Raw genomic sequence first — 18,714 nt, 5'->3', positions numbered from 1 at the left:
AATCAAAATGCTGCTCGTATGAGCCGTCGTCGTCCTCCTGATCTTAGTCTGTACAAAGTTTGATGAATCAAATACCTGAATCTCTGGCTTGCTGTGACCTGGCCTGGATGTTGTACATGGCTTCATACATTTGAGGTCCATCCTCCAGTTCAGCCAGTGTTAGCCTACAGCAGGAACAAACAACAATGATGAAACAAAAACCATTTCACCTAGATGTGCTGCTGGGAGTGAATTCGCTGAGTGTTGTTAATACCGTGAGTTGAGTGTGGAGGCTTGGGCCTGTGTCTGGAGTGTTGACAGAGGCTGTGGCTGTGGAGGCCTCGGGACTGGTGGGGTCTCACCCACAGGTGGTGCCGTGATGGGGGGGAGAACGGGGCGAGAGGAAGGGATCATGTACTCGGACTCCTCCTCACTGTCACGTGCCTCCTCTCCTGTGACCGCTCTCAGGGCTGAGGAAGGTCTGGGAACAAGCAAACCAAGAATATTTATATTAGAACTGAAAATATGGATCTATAAAAGCTGAAAGGAAGCTTCCTAAAATTTATTATATGGCCTTTGTGAAGTGAGCAAAAATCATCACCTAATTGCCAGTGAGTAGATGGCGTTGGCTGAGGATGAGGGCTTGACTTTGGGGTTGTCATAATCTTGACCGGCTACTGCTGCAAAGTTCTGGAAAAGAAGAAGCTGAAATCTCAGAAACCTTAAAGTGAAAACTATTTTCACAATCAAAATCTAGGAAACAAACACTAATTACATTCAAGGAATCAATGGCGGCATTTAGGGAAAACTGCTTTGTTCCGACACAGAAGAGATGATTGATGCCACTCATGCTTAGTGTAAAGACTTGAAAAAGGAAAACAGCTAGTCTGGCACTGCCAAAAGGTAAGAAAAAACCACGTAGTAGCACCTCTAAAGCTCATTACTTTACACGTTGTATGCGTTTGTTTTTTTTAATCTGTGCAAAAACTGTAAAAATGACACGGAGCAGCAGAACTTCACCTTTAAACTTCACTTATGATTAAACAAATGAGATAGAACGTGGTAATTAGTGAGCCTCAGGAGGTGCTAGTTGGACAGAACCACACTAGCCATTTTCCCCCACTTTCCAGTGTTTATGCTAAGCTAAGCTAAGAGCTGTTGGTTGCAGCTTTATATTGCAGGAATAATGAATACTCTTAGTTTCAAAAATGTAAAAAAAATAAAATTCTCATACTATTTCTTTTAATGCCCAACAAAAACATCACTCTAATGCGCATGAGATAGCACGGCCAAAACCATGCTAATGTTATAGGTATTAAAAATATTAATAGGGGTACTGAATACAGCCTTAATTTATTTTCCCTCCTGTAAGTAATTACCAACTGTGTAGTGAATGACTGAGCCGAGGCTCATACTTGGTATAACCCACATTTACTGCACAGTAGACTGAATTATTAGTGGGTGGTGCTACATTTGTCTTTTCAGTCGTCTCACTAAAATGTTGTGTGCTTGTAACTGTGGCCGATGAAAACACATCAGACCAAATGGTATTCAGTGTGTGGTGTTTTGTGGTTCCTCTGACCAGCTGGTGGTCCAGACTGAGGGAGCTGTTGTTCTTCTGCGAGTCCGAGCGCGTGTCCAGGGCGGAGGGCAGCGCCAAGGGGAGGGAGTGTCTGTTGGAGAGCTCCCTAACACCTGCCCGGATGTCCCCTCCCAGACTGGACACTTGTGTGGACGAGGAAGATAAGGAGGACGACGAGGAAGAGGAGGTGGGGGCCTTGGGAACAGGTCGGGAGTTCCAGTCAGCCATGGGCCGGTTTGGGGGTGCAGGAGGGAGCTTATCTCGAGGGGGCTCCCCGGGAGTGCAGGGTAGGGGCCGCCTCTGTAGCCGTGCATCGGTGGCTGCCCCGGCTGTGTGGGTGCGGTCTGGAGGTGGAGGGGGGGGGAGATCCCTCAGCACTGGGGGGAGGGGCAGAGGCTTGTCTTTGTGGTGAGATGCTGCCTGGAAGGGAGAAACAAAGATGGAAAGAGCTCATTTAGACTACATACAATATTGATGTGAAATCAAAGAAAACTCAGTGCAGTTATCTTCTGCACAGGAAATAATCCACTTAGCAGCAAGACCACTGTGCGTGCATTCATCATCATATTCAACACTATACATAACTTAGACGAAGAACACCAAAGAACAATGAGTTTGTAGATAAGAAGCTGGAATTTCTGACGGTGACAGTTTCCATTTCAGCAGTAATTTGTGATCTTGTGAATGTGTCAGTGAGTGGAAACGCTCTCTAATATGAGCTACATTATTGTGATTGTCATTTCAACAACTTACTTGTATCAACAGGAGTAAGCATGATTTAGCATGTTATCAATAACGGGGCTGGGTTACAGATTAAATTATTTTTTTACATCTTGGTTTTGCTCTCTGCTTTGACTCTGTGGATGCACCACAAAAGTCATACAACAAACCAGCAGCAAAGCAGAATGTTATTAGAGATTAGAGATTTAAAACAATAGAAACAACTCAAATTTGTGGCAACACCGAAATGGTTTCTATGTTACAAACATGGCAAGTAATAGAGTTTGTATTAAAGATGATAAAATGTGAGGAAATATTCATTAACAATGCCTCATTTTTCTTTGTCAGAACCATTTTCTATTCACCTGTGGGCTATGAGACACCCTTCAAAAAAATCAAATGGACAATCAAACCACATATTGAGGATGCTCTGTGCCTGTGAAATGAACAAACTTAACTATTAATATGGTAATATCAAACGTGATGTTTCCGTGGTTGTGTTTGTTCAGTTACCTTAGTGGTGACTCCGGGGCTGGAGGCACCAGGGGGGTTGGGAGGTCTGTGTGGTAGCAGGTCAAGTCTGGGCGGCACAGGAGGAAGAGACTGAGGAGGCATGGACATGGGCGACGGGGGCCGCTCCACCTGGATTACATACACACAAAATATACACACTGATCAGCTGGATGAAGAACTTGCTCAGTTTTGGATGGATGTAATGGTTTCTGTCCATGAAACGTTTTCAGGACCCAGAGTTTCCCACAGGTTGACTGATGTTGTACAACTGCCAAACTAAAGTAAATACAGCACATAGTTTTACACTGAACCTTCATGCAATAACTATGTCTTAAAAGTTTACTGTAGCTTCCAATGGCAGAGCTCAAGAGTTTGATCTCAGTTACTCAAAAAAAAAAAAAAAAAAAAAATCCAGGACTCATTTTGTTTTAACACGATCGAAACAGAAATCAACACAAAATATTTATGAAGTACAGCCAAGTACTTCACAGAGTACAAGTACATTTACAGAAATGGTCAAAGTTGAGAAAGAGGACGAGTCGGCAATCAAAGCCAAAGAAATTCCAGGGACCACATCAAAGTGTGTGTGATCTCAGGTATTCACCTACTCTACAAGTAGACTAATGCACACAGTGAGAGTTCCTCAAAGGCAGATAAAAGATCCAGGATGGGAGAATAACCCTCATATCAAATACAGAGAAGCACAAAAAGCTGCTACCTTGGCACCATGAAAGATGGAGATGAAAGACTTGAGATATGAGCCGTGAGGCTTGAAGCTCACAAAAAGTGAAAAGGGCAAGGCAGGGAGTGTTTCATCTGTGTGGAGATGGTCTCTCAGAAAAACAGAGAACAGTAGCAACCCATAAGGTACACCCAGGACGCCAAATCAACTAGGCCAAGTGCCTCAATGTTTTATTAGTAGAAAATATCAGCTTGCCCAGTGTCATGACGTGAAACTCTGAGCAAACTGAGATAACTCCTGTCTCAATTAAGACAACACCTTTCCACAATCTTACCTTTGTACAGGCAAGTTTGCTCATCATGAGGTGGGGGTCTTCAAGTCTGTCGTCATCATCATCATCATAGCTGGGCGATGGAGCGCCTTCAGCCCCAAATGTGCCCCTGCAGGAGCCCCCGCTGTTGTCCTTGGGGTCAAAAGGATCCACAACAATGGGCTCCGTACCTTTAATCTCACAGCGACAGAAGGGACATCCTGTTCCCTGACCCTCTGACTCCTGTAACACAGGCAGACGTAATGGTACACAGATGAAAAGAAGTTACGTGCTTTTATATGTCTGTTATGTCTGCAGAGAAGAGCACTTTAAGAACAAGTTCTCCTCTCAACAGGTATGAGTTATGACACTTAACTCAGAGCGATCAACCCACACAAACCCCGTCCATCCACCCACTCTTGTACCTGCCAGGCAGTGAGACATGAGGTGCACATGAGATGACCACAGGGCTCAATCTTCACATCCTTGTCATTCTCGGCACAGATCTTACACAGCTGGAAAGTAGAGCCCATCTCACAGTACAGCTCATATTGCTCCTGAGGGGAAAAAACATGAGACTATGAGCTTTTAGTGCCTGAACACGGAGTAACATCATACGGTACTAACACCACTTGAGATCATTTCGAAAGAGCCTAGATCTGGAGCCAAGTTAAAACGTGGGGGCGTATTTTTTTAGTTTCAGTCCTGTACTCAAGCAAATTGTGTCTGTTCATAAGCACATTTAGAAAACTTTGACAAGACATTGAAGCCAGACATGACAGAGCCTGGTTAACATATACGAGGGTAGATTTTCTTTAACACTATTTTACAATTTACAGTCGCGTATCTTGCTGTGATGACAGTATGAAATCCTGTAGGGCAGCTGGGATTTCCTACAATTCTTAACAATTGAGGAAGCCCACACATTTTCACACAGTGTACAACTTCTTCTTATCCAATTTATTTTACATCCAGTTGAACTGACTTATTAAATATGAATGTCAAATAAATGTGAATGAAAAATGCTCTTGGTTTAAATCTCTTGGTTAGTCAACTCAGTGATCTGCTTCTGCTTTCTTTTGGTTGTGTGTTGCACTGTTGCAACGGTTTTTTTTTTCAGCTGAAATCTTAACTGATCTGTGTGTCCACAAAAAAAAAAAAAAAAAAAAGACTCTTTTCACCACTACAATAAAATGCCAATGACCAGCAAAAATGTATAGGTTACTAAAGAGTGAAGATGCAGTCTGAGAAGTTCAGTGCTCTGACCTGTGTGACTTTGATGTGGTCTTGAGGTGAAGGCTCACATAGTCCTGTCAGGTCTGGGTTTTGGGTCCGGCCATCAGGGAATAAATAGCTGGAGATGCAGAGGAACTCAAAATTAGAAGGTACATGCAGAACTGCCCTTAAAGTATCCTTGGGTATTTCAACAGGCATTTTCATTTGAAAGTTATGATCATCATTAGTTAGAATGATTATACTGCATGTGTACCTAACAGGCTGTGGTAATGAAAACATCTGTTCAGTCCATTCCTACAATCTGGCGCTGTTTTAATATCATCACAGAGTTGATGCATGTACTGTGCGAGACTGTTTTACAGATGGGTCAGATGCTGTAATTACCATTTGATAAATGTTTTGTAGATACGGGCGATACACCAGTTTAAACCAGGATTTGATTACAGGTTGGGACACGCCAACCATAGCTTTCATTAAACAAAGGATTCAAAGCTGGCATCAAAAGATGTGTATCACGCCAGCAAGCTAAACCACTAACTGAGCTGCACACTAAAAACCAACAGTTCTATTCTGGTTATGATAACACTGGAATGATCAGAGCAGGCAATATGATATGGCTGGATTGGTTTAGAGCTGAAAGGCAGGTTTGATTGTGGGATGCAAAGCAGAGATGCAAGTTTTGTGGAAAGAGAAGAGAAAACAAGAGAAATGGCAGAAAAAGAGAAGCTCTGCATATGTGTCAGGAAGCTTGACTTGTAGATAATCTATAAAATCTGCATCAAATGAACACCCAGACCCTGGCGCAGAGACACAGACATGCGTCAGGGACGAAAACCCCCAAAATGAGAGATACCAGTGTGCCAAACAAAACACCAATAGACTCACAATCCTTCCCTGAAGCCATCTATGAGGGCCTGGAAGAGGGGTTTATTGTGGGGAATGGTCTGGAGAATGTTTCCATCTGCTGTCACGTAGCCGATTGCCCACTGGCCCAGCCGTGTGCAGCTCAGTCTGAAGATGTAACTGAGGAAAGAGACGTGAGAGATAAGACACGCTGGAGTTGTCACTCTTTACCGCACTGAAAAAAATAGAGAGATCAAATAAGAGGGTGCAAACGGTCAATTTGTGCACACTAGGAAACATGTATGCATGAACCTGTTTATGAAAGAAGTCCAAATGCAAACATGCAGGTTGAATTATGCATGGAAATACCCCCTTGGCAATAGTACATGTGAACTCACGTGTTCCCACTCAAGCATAAACACATAAAAGCAAATTGCATAAAATGCTTCTATTTACATGTAAAAACATGGAAATAAATTATCTACACAAAACAGATGTTATACATTATATAAACATGCATTCTGTTTGATGACACTGAAAGTAAGCTTTACTTTTTTGGTTTACAAGACAGCGCCACAGTGTATCTTTACGTATGTTGATACTATGGTACGGTGCCTTCATCACCAGCTGGAGGGGAGGAGGGGACTTGTTGCCCCCAACTATGCCCGCTAGTGCAACTTTTAGTCAGGTAAACTGATTTATTTCATGGGAACTACCAATGGTGCTTTCTAAAGTGGAAACATAACAGTGGCTACAAGAGACTGCATGAGTCGGAGAGACTTACAGTCACTCTTCCCAGTTCCTGTCTGCTTGTCTCTATGTACAAGTTGCCAAATTTGTATCAGGAAATGACCAAATTAAAAATCAGGGGTATTGAATACCCCTGCAAAGAAGCCCGTCTTTGTTAGTACTCTAGCCGCAGCATTCAGGGCAAGCTGGAGACCACTGGTATGTGACTGAGGCGGGCCAGAAAAAGGGCATTACATTAATCCATCCTCTGGTGCATGTATTAGGATTTCCTCATCAGTCACTAACATCTACGGCTTGAGCTTGGAGATCCAGAAGTGGAAAAAAGTAGTCTTGGTGACGGCCTCAATGTTTAGCTTACCAGTGGAAGAACTGCGATACCCATGACATGAACAGAGCACCCCTGACAGTAAGCTGTAATTTATAGTGTCAAAATGCTGCACTCACATTGACCAATAACTGCTTGGATGTCAATGTGGCCCTACACGAGCCAGGCCTAAATAGTGACATCAGCTTTCAGTGTACAATCAGGCCATTGATGCTAGGTACCAGTGCCATGCTGCCCTGGGTCCTTCACACACACAAGCGCACACACACTAGCTTAACTGGTATGTGAAACTGGCATCAAGACTGTCTTTGTGTTGCAACAAAGCCAAACATTGAGAATTTGCATTTATATGTCTGTATGTGTCCGTGCAGAGCGATAACACCAGTGACTGGGGTAACACAGATGATTTTATATGACTGTGTAAATTACATACACACACACTCACTTTAACATTCACGTTTATGTATCACCTCCTGAGCAGAGTCAAAAATAAGCCCTGAGAGCTACAGTGACCCGCAACCATGCTGCAAGTCCTTGCAAACACATGAACATAGTTACATGATGTTGTTGATGATGATAAATTCCAATACTAGAAACACAAGTGTGTTGCTCACACAGCCTAAACATGTTCAGGCATTAAACTATTTCAGGTCAGCGGGATTCAGACGCCTATAGTGCTGCTCTCATACCAAGACGTACCACATGGTGCCAGGTCGTGTGCAAGGCGTGCGTCTGCGTGCATGTATATGTGTTTGTCTCACCTTCCAGGCTTGTGGATGAACTTCTGCAGCCTTGCTTTGACCTCATCGTAGGTGAGGAAGGCCATGTAGCCCGGATGAGTAACTGCCAAGCTGTTCCAGTTCCGCAGCAGGGACGACCAAGGCTACGTGCAGACACACGCACACACAGACACACACACACACAGAGACACACACACGGAAGACAGAGTGACTCATCTGATGTGTGAGTGCACGGGCACAGCAATAACAGTTTGAGCAGAGTAATGGAGAAATGCACTGCATCATGAATGACGCTAAAACAAGTGTTAACTGAACTTCAGTGTGATTTACAATGACCAATTCAGCCAAGGTCAAGCCATGTAAAAAAGATCCTTCAAGAACATTTTGCAACACTTAAAACGGCATAAAACTCATTTGCTACCATGTGGAACCAGAGAATGAGGAAGGTTAAATGGACACTAGCAGAGTGCTCCACATTATTCTATGTATAAAGCAGGCAAAAGTCAACTTTTCAGATGCTTTTTTCCTTTAAAGACTACATGACCCAAATCAAGTCAAGCCAACCAAACAATAAGGGGTGACGATTTCAGCGAATGTAAAACAAATTAGAATACTCAATGGCTGACTGAGTGTGGTAGTGAGTAGGTGGTTCCGCAATAGCTCTCGCCAGTCTGTTCGGTGTGAGAAAGGAAGGAGAATTACCACATACAAAACTGAAAATAAATGCATAAGTTACGACCATTGTTGAACAACAGTTCCTTTGTAAAAAGTCACCTTTTTTTTTTTATCAGGCCAAATCACCAAGAGGGGCTGTACTGTCCCCCTGCTGCTTCACCATATTTGACCAAATTAAATGTTGGGATATTTATACTTTTTGCACACAGGAAGTCACAAGTTGAAATCGTCTCCACTGCTGAACTCCTGTCAGATGTATTGCATCTCATCTCTCTTGTACCCTTTAGTGTAATGCAATCACAGACTGGCAGACATGTTACAATGTTACTGGGTGATATAGCATAAAGCAATTGTACAACAATATTTGTGCCTCGTTTTACAATTTGGTCATCAATTCACCTGCTCTTGACTGAACAGAGCAAGTAAACTTTTCACAATACATTGGTTTGTAATCACTACCACATTACTCAGCATAAAGATACTGCATGAAACATTTAAAGGGCCTACAAAAAAAAAAAGCATGTCACCCCCTGCTGCATATCAAGGACAGAGCTGAAAATGGCCACAGGCTCACTTCCTCTTCTGAGTTTGAGGACATTTAGAGGAGGGTTTTTTCTGTATGAGGGAGTGTCATAGGAAATGTCTGTAATCTGTTAAGGCTTCATTAAGCTTGTCCGTGCCCTGCACATAAGTAGCCGGAGGATGATGTCACTGAGGGAATAAACAACATAAACTACTGCATACGAGATATGATGCAAATAAAACAACAGCAAGGTTTGCAAACAGCATGAGATGGTATAAAACATCAATGTTTTTGCATATGTTACTGTGTTTATTACAATGCTGATACAGTACTACATATAAGCTCTGCAGAGGGTGTCTGATAACCCTGCTCTCTGCCCTTCCTTCCTTTATCCTGCCTGTATTCTTCTTTTTAGCAGGCAACTTTCTCCTACTGTTCCTTCTTTACTGATGGAGGAAATGACCTTCTGAGCACCTGCACCACCATAAATATACACAAAAACACTCGCAAACCTGCTGCCTTCATTTATATTTTGCAATTATATACAGGTTTACCACATTTCACCCCTTCACCTCACCACAACTCCCTGTGCATGAGCAGTATGTCTGTACTGTGGTTTATCAATTACAAAGCTGAGAGAGGGTTTGGCAAAGTAAACCAACTAAAACTGACAACGTACCAATGTTCTACAGCCCCAAAGCACAAGCCAAGTTAAGATGCCCATAGAGGGAATTATTCCACAAATTTTCATCTTGCTGTTTATTATTCATCAAACACTAAGAAAGTACAACCTTAGGGGGAGCGCATATAATGATGACTGTCCTTGAGAAGGATCTCACTGTGGCACTTTAGCCTGTCTGAGCCTTAAGAAACAACTGACAACTCACAAAGAGGACAAAATCATTGCCAAACACTTCAATCTGTACTGGGTGAGCAGAGCAGAAGAAAGCTTCAACCCATTCCCATCTGACAGTGTGAATAAGTCAGCAGGCATCCTGCTAACGAGCTGATAGAGTTAGCCGAAAAAAGATGTGGCAGATTAGTTTAAGTTCATTATGTGCTACTCAAATGAAATTTGTTTCCTACGCCAAGGCTAACAGACTGCTATGAATTACTCTCCATCTCTTCTCCATCACTCCTTTCCTTTCTACATTTAACCTCTCATTAACTCACAACAAAACAATCACACAACATAATGTGTTACACATAACAAAATCACAATACATGTAGAGAAGTGCAGAGTGTGTGTGTGTGTTTGTTTGTTCACTACCTGGAATAGCCTGGTGAAGATGTCAAACTCAAAGACAGAGATGTAGTCGTTGCAGGTGAGGTCTATGGTGGACTTGAGGGCCATGGCCTCCAGTCCGGAGCTGATGGGATGAAACTCATGGAGAGACTGACGGAACACCTTCCAAGGCACAATGGTCCTGTAACACACACACACACACACACACACACACACACACACACACACACACACACACACACACACCAACAAGCAGATGACGACACCCCTCTGCAAAAACTGAAATTGAACATTTAAACATTATTAATAATGAGGGTTGAATGTAGACTGCCTGAATGCTGCCTTGTGGCATACCCACACGTAAGTGCAGTAAAGGTGCAGTGACAGTTTGCAACTTATCTCGAGCAGTGAATTCACTGTGTCTGCATCTAATACACCACCAAAACTTATGCAGTTATGAACTTCCTGTTAAGAGCTGATAATTGTAATGATTTGAATATGATAAAAAGGAAATGCTATTTTGTGCAAGTACTCTTTTAGAGCTCCAAAGTGGAGCTTTGATGGTTGCTGGTCATGGCTCCTAACCTGATGCAATCTGTTCAAGAGGCAGAAACCAGATATAAAAACAGCTGAATTTCAATGCACTGCAAAATGCATTGTGTGTGTGTTGTGTGTGTGCAGTTATGTGATAAATGGGGGAAATTCATGCATTATTACATGGTGTTGGGAAAGCTATTAAATTGTTCTTGTGGCTCCACGTGGCTTGGATTGTTTTGCATGATAACACATTCTTACAATCTGACTTAGCTGTGTGGGGGATTCATTAACTGAAATGTGTGTGATCGTATAGAAAATGGGTTTCCATATTTACATGTCAAGGACCCCCCCCCAAAACAGATATGCTCTAGTCAGCAGACCTCTGTATTCAATAACCCCACATTCGTCCCAGGGAAGATATTTATTGTCAGTGACGACGGTGGAAGAAGAGAGACGATGTCAGTTATATATTCCCAACTATAGTAACTTCTCATTTAGCCAATTTTCCTGTAAGGGAGCAGGATGCCAGGTTGCCACTGAGGTAATATGATATTCTATGCATAAAAACTAATATAGGAAATGAACTTACTTGTCCCCGAAGGCGCGCCTCCAGAACTCTGCAGCATCTGCCTTGGTGATGCGGAAGTTGTCACCCTGAAACAGACCATTGGGGAAGATGGCCTTCAGCTCAGCCAGCATGTGGCTGAAGATCAACGATAGCTTGGTGAGGTTCCGCCTGTGGAAGTCAAGAGCAGAGGGGAGAGTGTGAAATTTCATGTCGTTATCATTGCACCGTGGTAGCAGTGTCATCAGCCCACATAACAGCTTTGAGAGAGAAATTCAGAACAAGATTAGTAATTTCTTAGCATTACAGCCACATTGGCCGTTAGTGCCCTGAGTCATTAAACTTGCAAATACATGACAACATGATTCCTGCTAACATTGGTTAGTTCACATGATGAGGAAGAGCCATTTCTCATCATTTACAAGAGAAAATTCAAATTTCAAATATTCAAATTCAAACATGGTTTTTCGTCAGTCAACTATAAATAGTATCCTGTTCAGCATTCTTGTTGGCTTAACCATCTGTGACAATGCAAAATAAATGCAGTAATGCAGTGTTAACAATTATGCTGAAATCAACTTCCTAAAAATGCTTGCACACAAACATTTTTATATGCAAATAACATATACACGTGTTACATCTATTTAAATCTTATTCTACATTTTTACGCTTGCTTTACCAAACATATCAAAGTGAAGTAGAGGAGACAGTGAGATCCTTTGGCTTTCAAATCAGAAACATTAATGTGTTCAAAATGTTCTCACTTAAATTAAGGCAGTATATATTAAAAAGCAGATTTTGGGGGCTTAATTTACCCCATTTCTTTACTCATGTTCCACTGGTAGCTTTGAGAAGACATTCAAGCTGCATATGTGTGGAGGACTGTGAGTTTAGATTGCCATCGACTTCGCTAACTACTACCAAGTACAGTTTTATTCTACCTGTATTGAGCTATTCAAACGGCAAAGTAAGGCAAGTGTTGACCAAAGCTTAACTGTTGGCAGTCACTGGGCATAAACATGCCACATCAAGAAATTACAGGTGAAAGTGTGATCACCATAAATTGAAAACGGAGGATCCCTTGTGAAATCTAATAGTTTAGGATTTAAAAACATTTTCACGATGCAGATGACTGGGTTTCATACTTCATACTGGTATACTTCCCAGGAAATAAAAAACGTGTTGTGACAAGCTTAACAGTAACAATGAATTTGCTCTGAGGCAAGAAGAATTTATTTCTGACACACACGCGAGGAGGCAACGTGAATGCTTTGCCTTACCTCTTAAAAGAAACATGAGATTCAAATGTAGACGGCGCACTTCAATGAGAACAACAGTTTGTTATTTCTAAAATATGCAGCAAGATGGATGGTAGTTAACAGAGGGGGAGAATTGGACTTGGAAATCGAGATATTTAATGGAAGGCCGGGCTTGGTATTTTCTTCCACTGAGAATTGTCCTTAGCTGCTTCCACAATACAGAAATAGTCACAGGCCCAGGGAGACGACACAGACACAGACACGCTGTGTGAGATGTAGAGGCTAGGACATGGAAGTATACATCCCTGACTCTAGTTCCAAAAGGCTGGGTGACAAGCACAGAGGAGAGGAAAGGACTGAAGAGTAGGAGCGGAAAGACAAAGGATGACAGAATAAGGAAATTGAGGAGAGGAGTGTAACTGAGGAGGGCAAAAGTGAGAGAGGAGGATGCAAAAAAAAGGAGACTAGGAAGTGAGAGAACAAGGCTGCTGAATGTCACCATATCCCTGCACCCCATCACAGCATTAGAAGTGTTATGCTGAGAAAGCCATGATTTACGAGGCAGCACAGAGGGAGATTGTGCTTGGCTGTCAGGCTGGGTGAATTGACATGCACAAGAGAGACAGCAATGAAAGTGTGGCTACGCTGCAGCTGCCCCACACTACACTACGCACCCTATGAGTGGAGAGAGGGGGGAGAGGAGAGAGTGAATGAGGAAGAGGACAGTGAGTGAAGATGGATGAATAAGATTAGTGTACATTGAGAACCTGCCAAAATAGACCAGTAGACAAGAATCTGAAAGAGAAAATGCAATGCTTGTAAATTGCGTCAAAGCGTTAATTCCATCTCAGCAGTAAATGATCCTCGAACAGTGAAGACTCGTGTGGTGGGGTGCCTAATCTGTTGAACTGCTCTTCCCACTTAAAATCTACATAAAATGACTTGAAGCTAGAAGCAGGGACTGTAAGTCTTTGATGTCAGGGCTACCCCTCATCAGTGATGCAATGTGGAAAATGAGACCTTCAACGACTCTCTGCATTTCCCCGAGGAGCTCATGCAGCCGCACTCGTGAATGTCTTCCCTTTCCTGTGTCATCTCAGGGAAGCCAGACGATTGTGACATTGCATCTGTGTGTGTGTGTGTTTTTTTTAAGTAGCTATCGTCTCAGCAGGAGGTCCTCTTCTGTTTCTTCTGCTTCCTAGCCCTACTGAGCCTTAAAGCTGCAGTGTCATCCTTTCTCTAGTCAACCTCTCTACCCTCTGCTTTTATCTAAGTTACAACACCCCTCTCCTGCTCTACTTTCATCTACATCGTAATTGTATGAAGACAGTTATCCTCTCTCTCATGTTTATACTCTGAATTAATCTCTCCTCAATGAAAGCTTTCATTTCCACATCTAGGTTGGTTTACTGCCTTTTGAATCCACTTATCCACTCGCCTCATCTCTGAAACATTCATAGAGGCTACTTGAGACTTGGAGCTTATAAATTCCTCACTTCAAACCCACCATTAAATTTCATTTCTAATTCACCATCAAATGCTAATGATATGTTTGAAGATTTTCACATGGGGTTAGAGTTTCTATGGGCACATATGCACTGCAATTTGTAATCTGCAGGGGCTAAAACTCAGCTGGATTTTACATGTAGTCAACAGACCAAAGTGTAATTGATTCAGCTCTGTCTAAAACTTTCTATGAGCAACATTCAGTAAGCTGTAGCTCTGTGTTTATGAACTGTAAATAACTAACTCCCCCCAATCAGTCAATCCAACTGTGATGAGTGAAAATGGGTTCAGAGCAAATGCAAAGGGAAATTGTGCAAAAAAGGAAAACAGACAGTCTTGGCAGTGAAAACTGAGGTGAAGCCGAGTTCAAATTTCAGCCAATCCCAAGACTGCATTAATGTACAGATACAATGGCACTGCCACTACCAACGGGGAGCTAAAAAGGCCTTCCTGTCTCACCTTTGCTCTAAGTTCCAGTAAGAGTTTTCAAAAAATGGCTTCATTGGTATGTTTCACAATTTCTCAGAAGCCAGCCAGAAAACTGACAAAAAACCAGAAAAATGCAGGAAATGCATGAAGTAGTGAATGGTTGCTTAACTGAAACTACTAAATGATCATCAAAATAGTTGCTGATTAATTTTCTATTGGTTGACAATCAACTAATTGTTTCAGCTCAAACAACAATTACTTCTGAACACCAATGGTCAGTAAAACATTAAGCTTAAAAGGCAAGGTATGGGACTTATGTTATCATATGTCTTAATAGCCTGACAATCAATAAATAAAATTGTTTCACAAAACATAAAAAAGAATAATATGGTGTCTGCGTCTGTGACAAAGCAAGTCTGTAATAAGAGAAAACCTGCCTATCTACGTTTTTGCCTATATGGAGCACGAGTCTTCTACTACGCCAGGCAGATTTGTTGCTAAAGCTAATGAGGTAGTCTCTACCACTGAGCTGAAAAAATTAGAGAGTGCCGCCGCTCTTATTTAGTGATTTAACCATATGTCCATGTAGCTAACCAGCTACCGCAAAGCACAGCCTCTGAGCTGGGTGAGCAGTAACTCTTAGCTAAAGGCAACATTATATTTGTGACGGCTATTTTGCTTGTGTTTATATGATTATGGCATTCAATAGAAATGTGCATTTGTTAGACTGAGAGAGGCTGTCAGTCGGCGGCTCTGTACAGAAGAAATGAGAGATCCAACAATGGAGCCGGGACTCTCAGAGATTAACATGTTGAGTTTTAGTGATTAACATTTTCACATGCAGTTTAGGCAAAAGACAGACAGTCAAGCTGCCATACCTGCAAAAGCACAGGAAGCTTCATATGAAGGGGTAGATGCAATTGCTCAGTGAAAAAAAATCCCCAAACATGTGACTGTGCACTTGCTTGTTCAGTATGTGTATGTTGTTAAAAAAATGTCTGGGGGGGGGGGGGGGGTCACAAGCCTCGGATCAGGATTTTCAGGATAGACAGCTAGACAGTTTTATATCCACCGGACTAGGCGTGTGTACATAACGTAGACGCACACACACAGAGACTTGGTGTGTGTTTAAACAGGAAACATCCATATAGTGTGTATGACTCAGAGACGGAGAGAAAGAATGAATGTGATAGTGAACACTGGTCTGACTGGCATCAAGCTCACAGGGTGGCACAGCTGTCTCTGGCACGAGATTTGCACAGTGAATGAGACTCTGTTGGGTCTGTTTGTCTGCATGATGGAGATTTACCGAAGGCAGACTGAGTATCATTCTGAACCTCTAAGTAAGATACAGGTTCAAATCTAACCTCATATGTAGCAGGACAAGCCGATATCTGTTTTAGCATCTCTGTGTCTGTGTGTGCGTGTCCCCGTCCATCCTACAATACCAGCTCTGTACTGTGTGTGTGTGTGTGTGTGTGTATACTGGGAAGTAGCCAGTGCTGCTACAACTGTTCCAAGCTATTGAGGATGCTGTGCCAACCCGGAGATTGCAGAGTCAGTGGGCTACAGACGTACAGAGAATGGTTTGCTGACCTACTCTCTGCTTTCATATGTCTGAAATGTTTTCTTTTTCCGTCTCTCACTCATTCTTAACCACGACCACAACAACAAGCCAAACCTTTTTTCTGAACACTAGGTTTTTGTCCACCATCCCCCTCATGCTATAGATTGACCTCTAACCTTGCAGCTGGCTGCTCCCTTCCTGTTTCCTGCTGGCTGTGATAAAGTAGCGCAGCTAGCCAGCCAGACCCGCACTGCGCTAATATACCACAGCACAGCCAGCAAGGGTCAGCCTTACAGAATGAGGGTCTGTCTGGACTGGCAAGAGTCACAAGTAGCTGTAATATCATCGCGCAGCTGTATTATCTTTACTGCTTAAGACTAAAAGGCAAATGCACGTCAAACATGAACTCAGCCCTGTAACAAAGCCACCAAAAGTTATTTTCAACAATTTGAAGCTTGATATAGTGGACCATAATAGCCTTACATGGTGCTGCCCACCCTCCTGCCTCCCCAGATCACGCCCTCTTCAGTGTCTGTCAGATGACATTTAGATACATTTAATAGCTTGTTAACGAGAAAGGTCTAGAATGGTGTTGCTGAAACGATTGAACTGAGGTCTAGATTAGATTGTATTGTCATTTTGGAGGCCACCACAGGTGTTTCCATTCATTTATTTCAATGAGGGTCGTCTAAATGACAAACACCTTTCAGCATAATGCAATACAGTTCAACAGCACCGTAAACTGCTGTACATACATACAGTTTAATCTACAACTCTCTAGAACAGTTTCAACAAAATCTGAACATTATAACCGGCATGAAGGGAGGCTGTACAGTAGTGTTAGCTAGGTGTACCTAATAAACTGGCAACTGAGTGCATATCGTTACACATATGCAAATGGAGAGGAAGTACCCTCGTCATAGGCCCAGAGTTAATACTATTTTGGATACAAAATTTAATAATGTGGTGAATGCTTAGACAAAGAAATTAAAAATAAATGTAGTTGCTGGGAAACACAGTGGATTATGTGTTTGAAGTTCTGACATACCATTTTGCTCTAGTCATCACTTTATAAATTTAATTCTCTGGAACTGGCTTCACTCCAGATCTCCATCAGGAAACGGCCATGACAGCACACAATACAAACACACACAGTCTGAACACTGCACTTAAGCATTGGGCCATAGACACTTCACCGCTACCTTACACACCTGAACTCCTGAATAAAGAAAAAATTTATTAAAAAAACGAAGACAGCTGTGCGAAATCCAGCCCAATTTATTCAAATGTGGATTTCTGTTTTAATTTCAACTCTCTTTCAAAGCTCTTATCACTGTGGTCAATTAGGAAGGCTTATCCTCAGATTATTGTGAAGGAGAAAATAAAGACTGTAAAAAACAACAGGAAACAACACAGTTCTAGCTTAATCCCCTCTACACGGATGAATAGCCATATCTTAGTGAATATCTGAGCTCATTTATCTCTATGTGCATAAACAGCAAGTACTTGTTGTACCCTGGGGGGGGGGAGAGAAACTAGTGGGTTGCATCATGCTAATCACCATAATCTAATAGTGTGAGGACTACATGAGTCGGCTGCTCACTGATACCGCAATGACATAAATAACTATGATGCTCTGCTATTTGTGTGTGTGTGTGTGTGCATATCTACAAATGTAAGGAAATGTAATTGAAGCTGAAACACCCGCAGCCTCTGGAGTGTGAACTGTGTTTTCCATTCCCAGCACTGATAGTCATTTGGCTGCTATGCTAACCACTAAAGCTACCATCAACTACATCACAACCAACCCAGAGTGCCTGCTGGGGAAGTGCAGAGATAGCGCAAACACTTTTTTTTTTTAAATTATTATTATTCATCTTGGTTTGTACAGGGAGATGAGCCAAAAAGGCAGCACATTAAGTCTGATTCATATCTAAGAGTGAATGCAGCAGAGAACAGCAGTGGTGTGAAACAGCACTTTGGCTGCCTTCGAAATGAACATTTTACCACGAGAGAACAAGACACTAAATCAGGCAAAAGATTTGGGGGGCAATATTTTGTAAAGTTCAGTACAATCCAGTATTTGAGGGTTGGATTCTCACTCATTTAATTTTTACTCAACTTTAAACCTCAACAATCCAGGACTCTCGCTTAAGAGTAGCATGTTTCTAATTGAAATATACCAGGCCATGAAACTGTCCAAAGCTATCAACAAGTTACATTTTATGTATTAACCAACAACCCATGACTGTATTCTTTTGTTTTTAAAACATGAGTGGGAAAAGCTAAATCATTAAACTAAACTTAGCCCAAAAGCTACAGATAAAACAAGAATAAATGATATTCATGCAAACTCTCCTGTAATCAATCTGATTTGACATCACTGTAACGCACCGCTTCATTTCCTCACGGCTCCATCCAACACTACTAATACAGACTTCTGCTGCAGTGTCACAGCTGCAGTGATAAGATGGGTTTTCAGATAGTCAAAGTCAAGAGATGTGCTATCAGAGATAGGCCTTTGTTTCACTTGGGTGTCAACTACGTTTACAGAAAATAGGAAGTCATATTTTAGGACAGGCCTCTTTTGGTGAACCAAAATAGGAATGAGTGCAAATGACATTTGCAAATACCAGAGGCACTGTACCATACAATGCCATGTTTTTCTCTATCCACAAAGGCATGACTACATCAATCATTGATGACACAGAAGAAGCACTTTACTGT

General features: G+C 42.1%; 1 protein-coding gene across 1 annotated transcript in view; it reads right to left on the bottom strand.

The window, feature by feature from the left end:
* Positions 1-18,714, bottom strand: part of cbl (Cbl proto-oncogene, E3 ubiquitin protein ligase) — a 36,552-nt gene that overhangs the window by 5,161 nt on the left and 12,677 nt on the right. Inside the window, exons 3-14 of the mRNA XM_070828776.1 lie at positions 11,251-11,397; positions 10,149-10,305; positions 7,702-7,823; positions 5,908-6,045; positions 5,053-5,140; positions 4,212-4,343; positions 3,811-4,029; positions 2,795-2,923; positions 1,562-1,981; positions 581-669; positions 254-460; positions 76-164 (exon numbers count right to left, since the gene is read on the bottom strand). Coding sequence (XP_070684877.1) covers positions 76-164; positions 254-460; positions 581-669; positions 1,562-1,981; positions 2,795-2,923; positions 3,811-4,029; positions 4,212-4,343; positions 5,053-5,140; positions 5,908-6,045; positions 7,702-7,823; positions 10,149-10,305; positions 11,251-11,397 — 1,937 coding nt within the window. The remainder of the gene's footprint in view (positions 1-75; positions 165-253; positions 461-580; positions 670-1,561; positions 1,982-2,794; positions 2,924-3,810; positions 4,030-4,211; positions 4,344-5,052; positions 5,141-5,907; positions 6,046-7,701; positions 7,824-10,148; positions 10,306-11,250; positions 11,398-18,714) is intronic.

Source organism: Pempheris klunzingeri, chromosome 4, assembly GCF_042242105.1.
Source record: "Pempheris klunzingeri isolate RE-2024b chromosome 4, fPemKlu1.hap1, whole genome shotgun sequence".
In the NCBI taxonomy this organism is placed as follows: Eukaryota; Metazoa; Chordata; class Actinopteri; order Acropomatiformes; family Pempheridae; genus Pempheris; species Pempheris klunzingeri.
The sequence above is the reverse complement of the archived record's forward strand: the minus strand, read 5'-3'. Positions and strand labels throughout refer to the sequence as shown.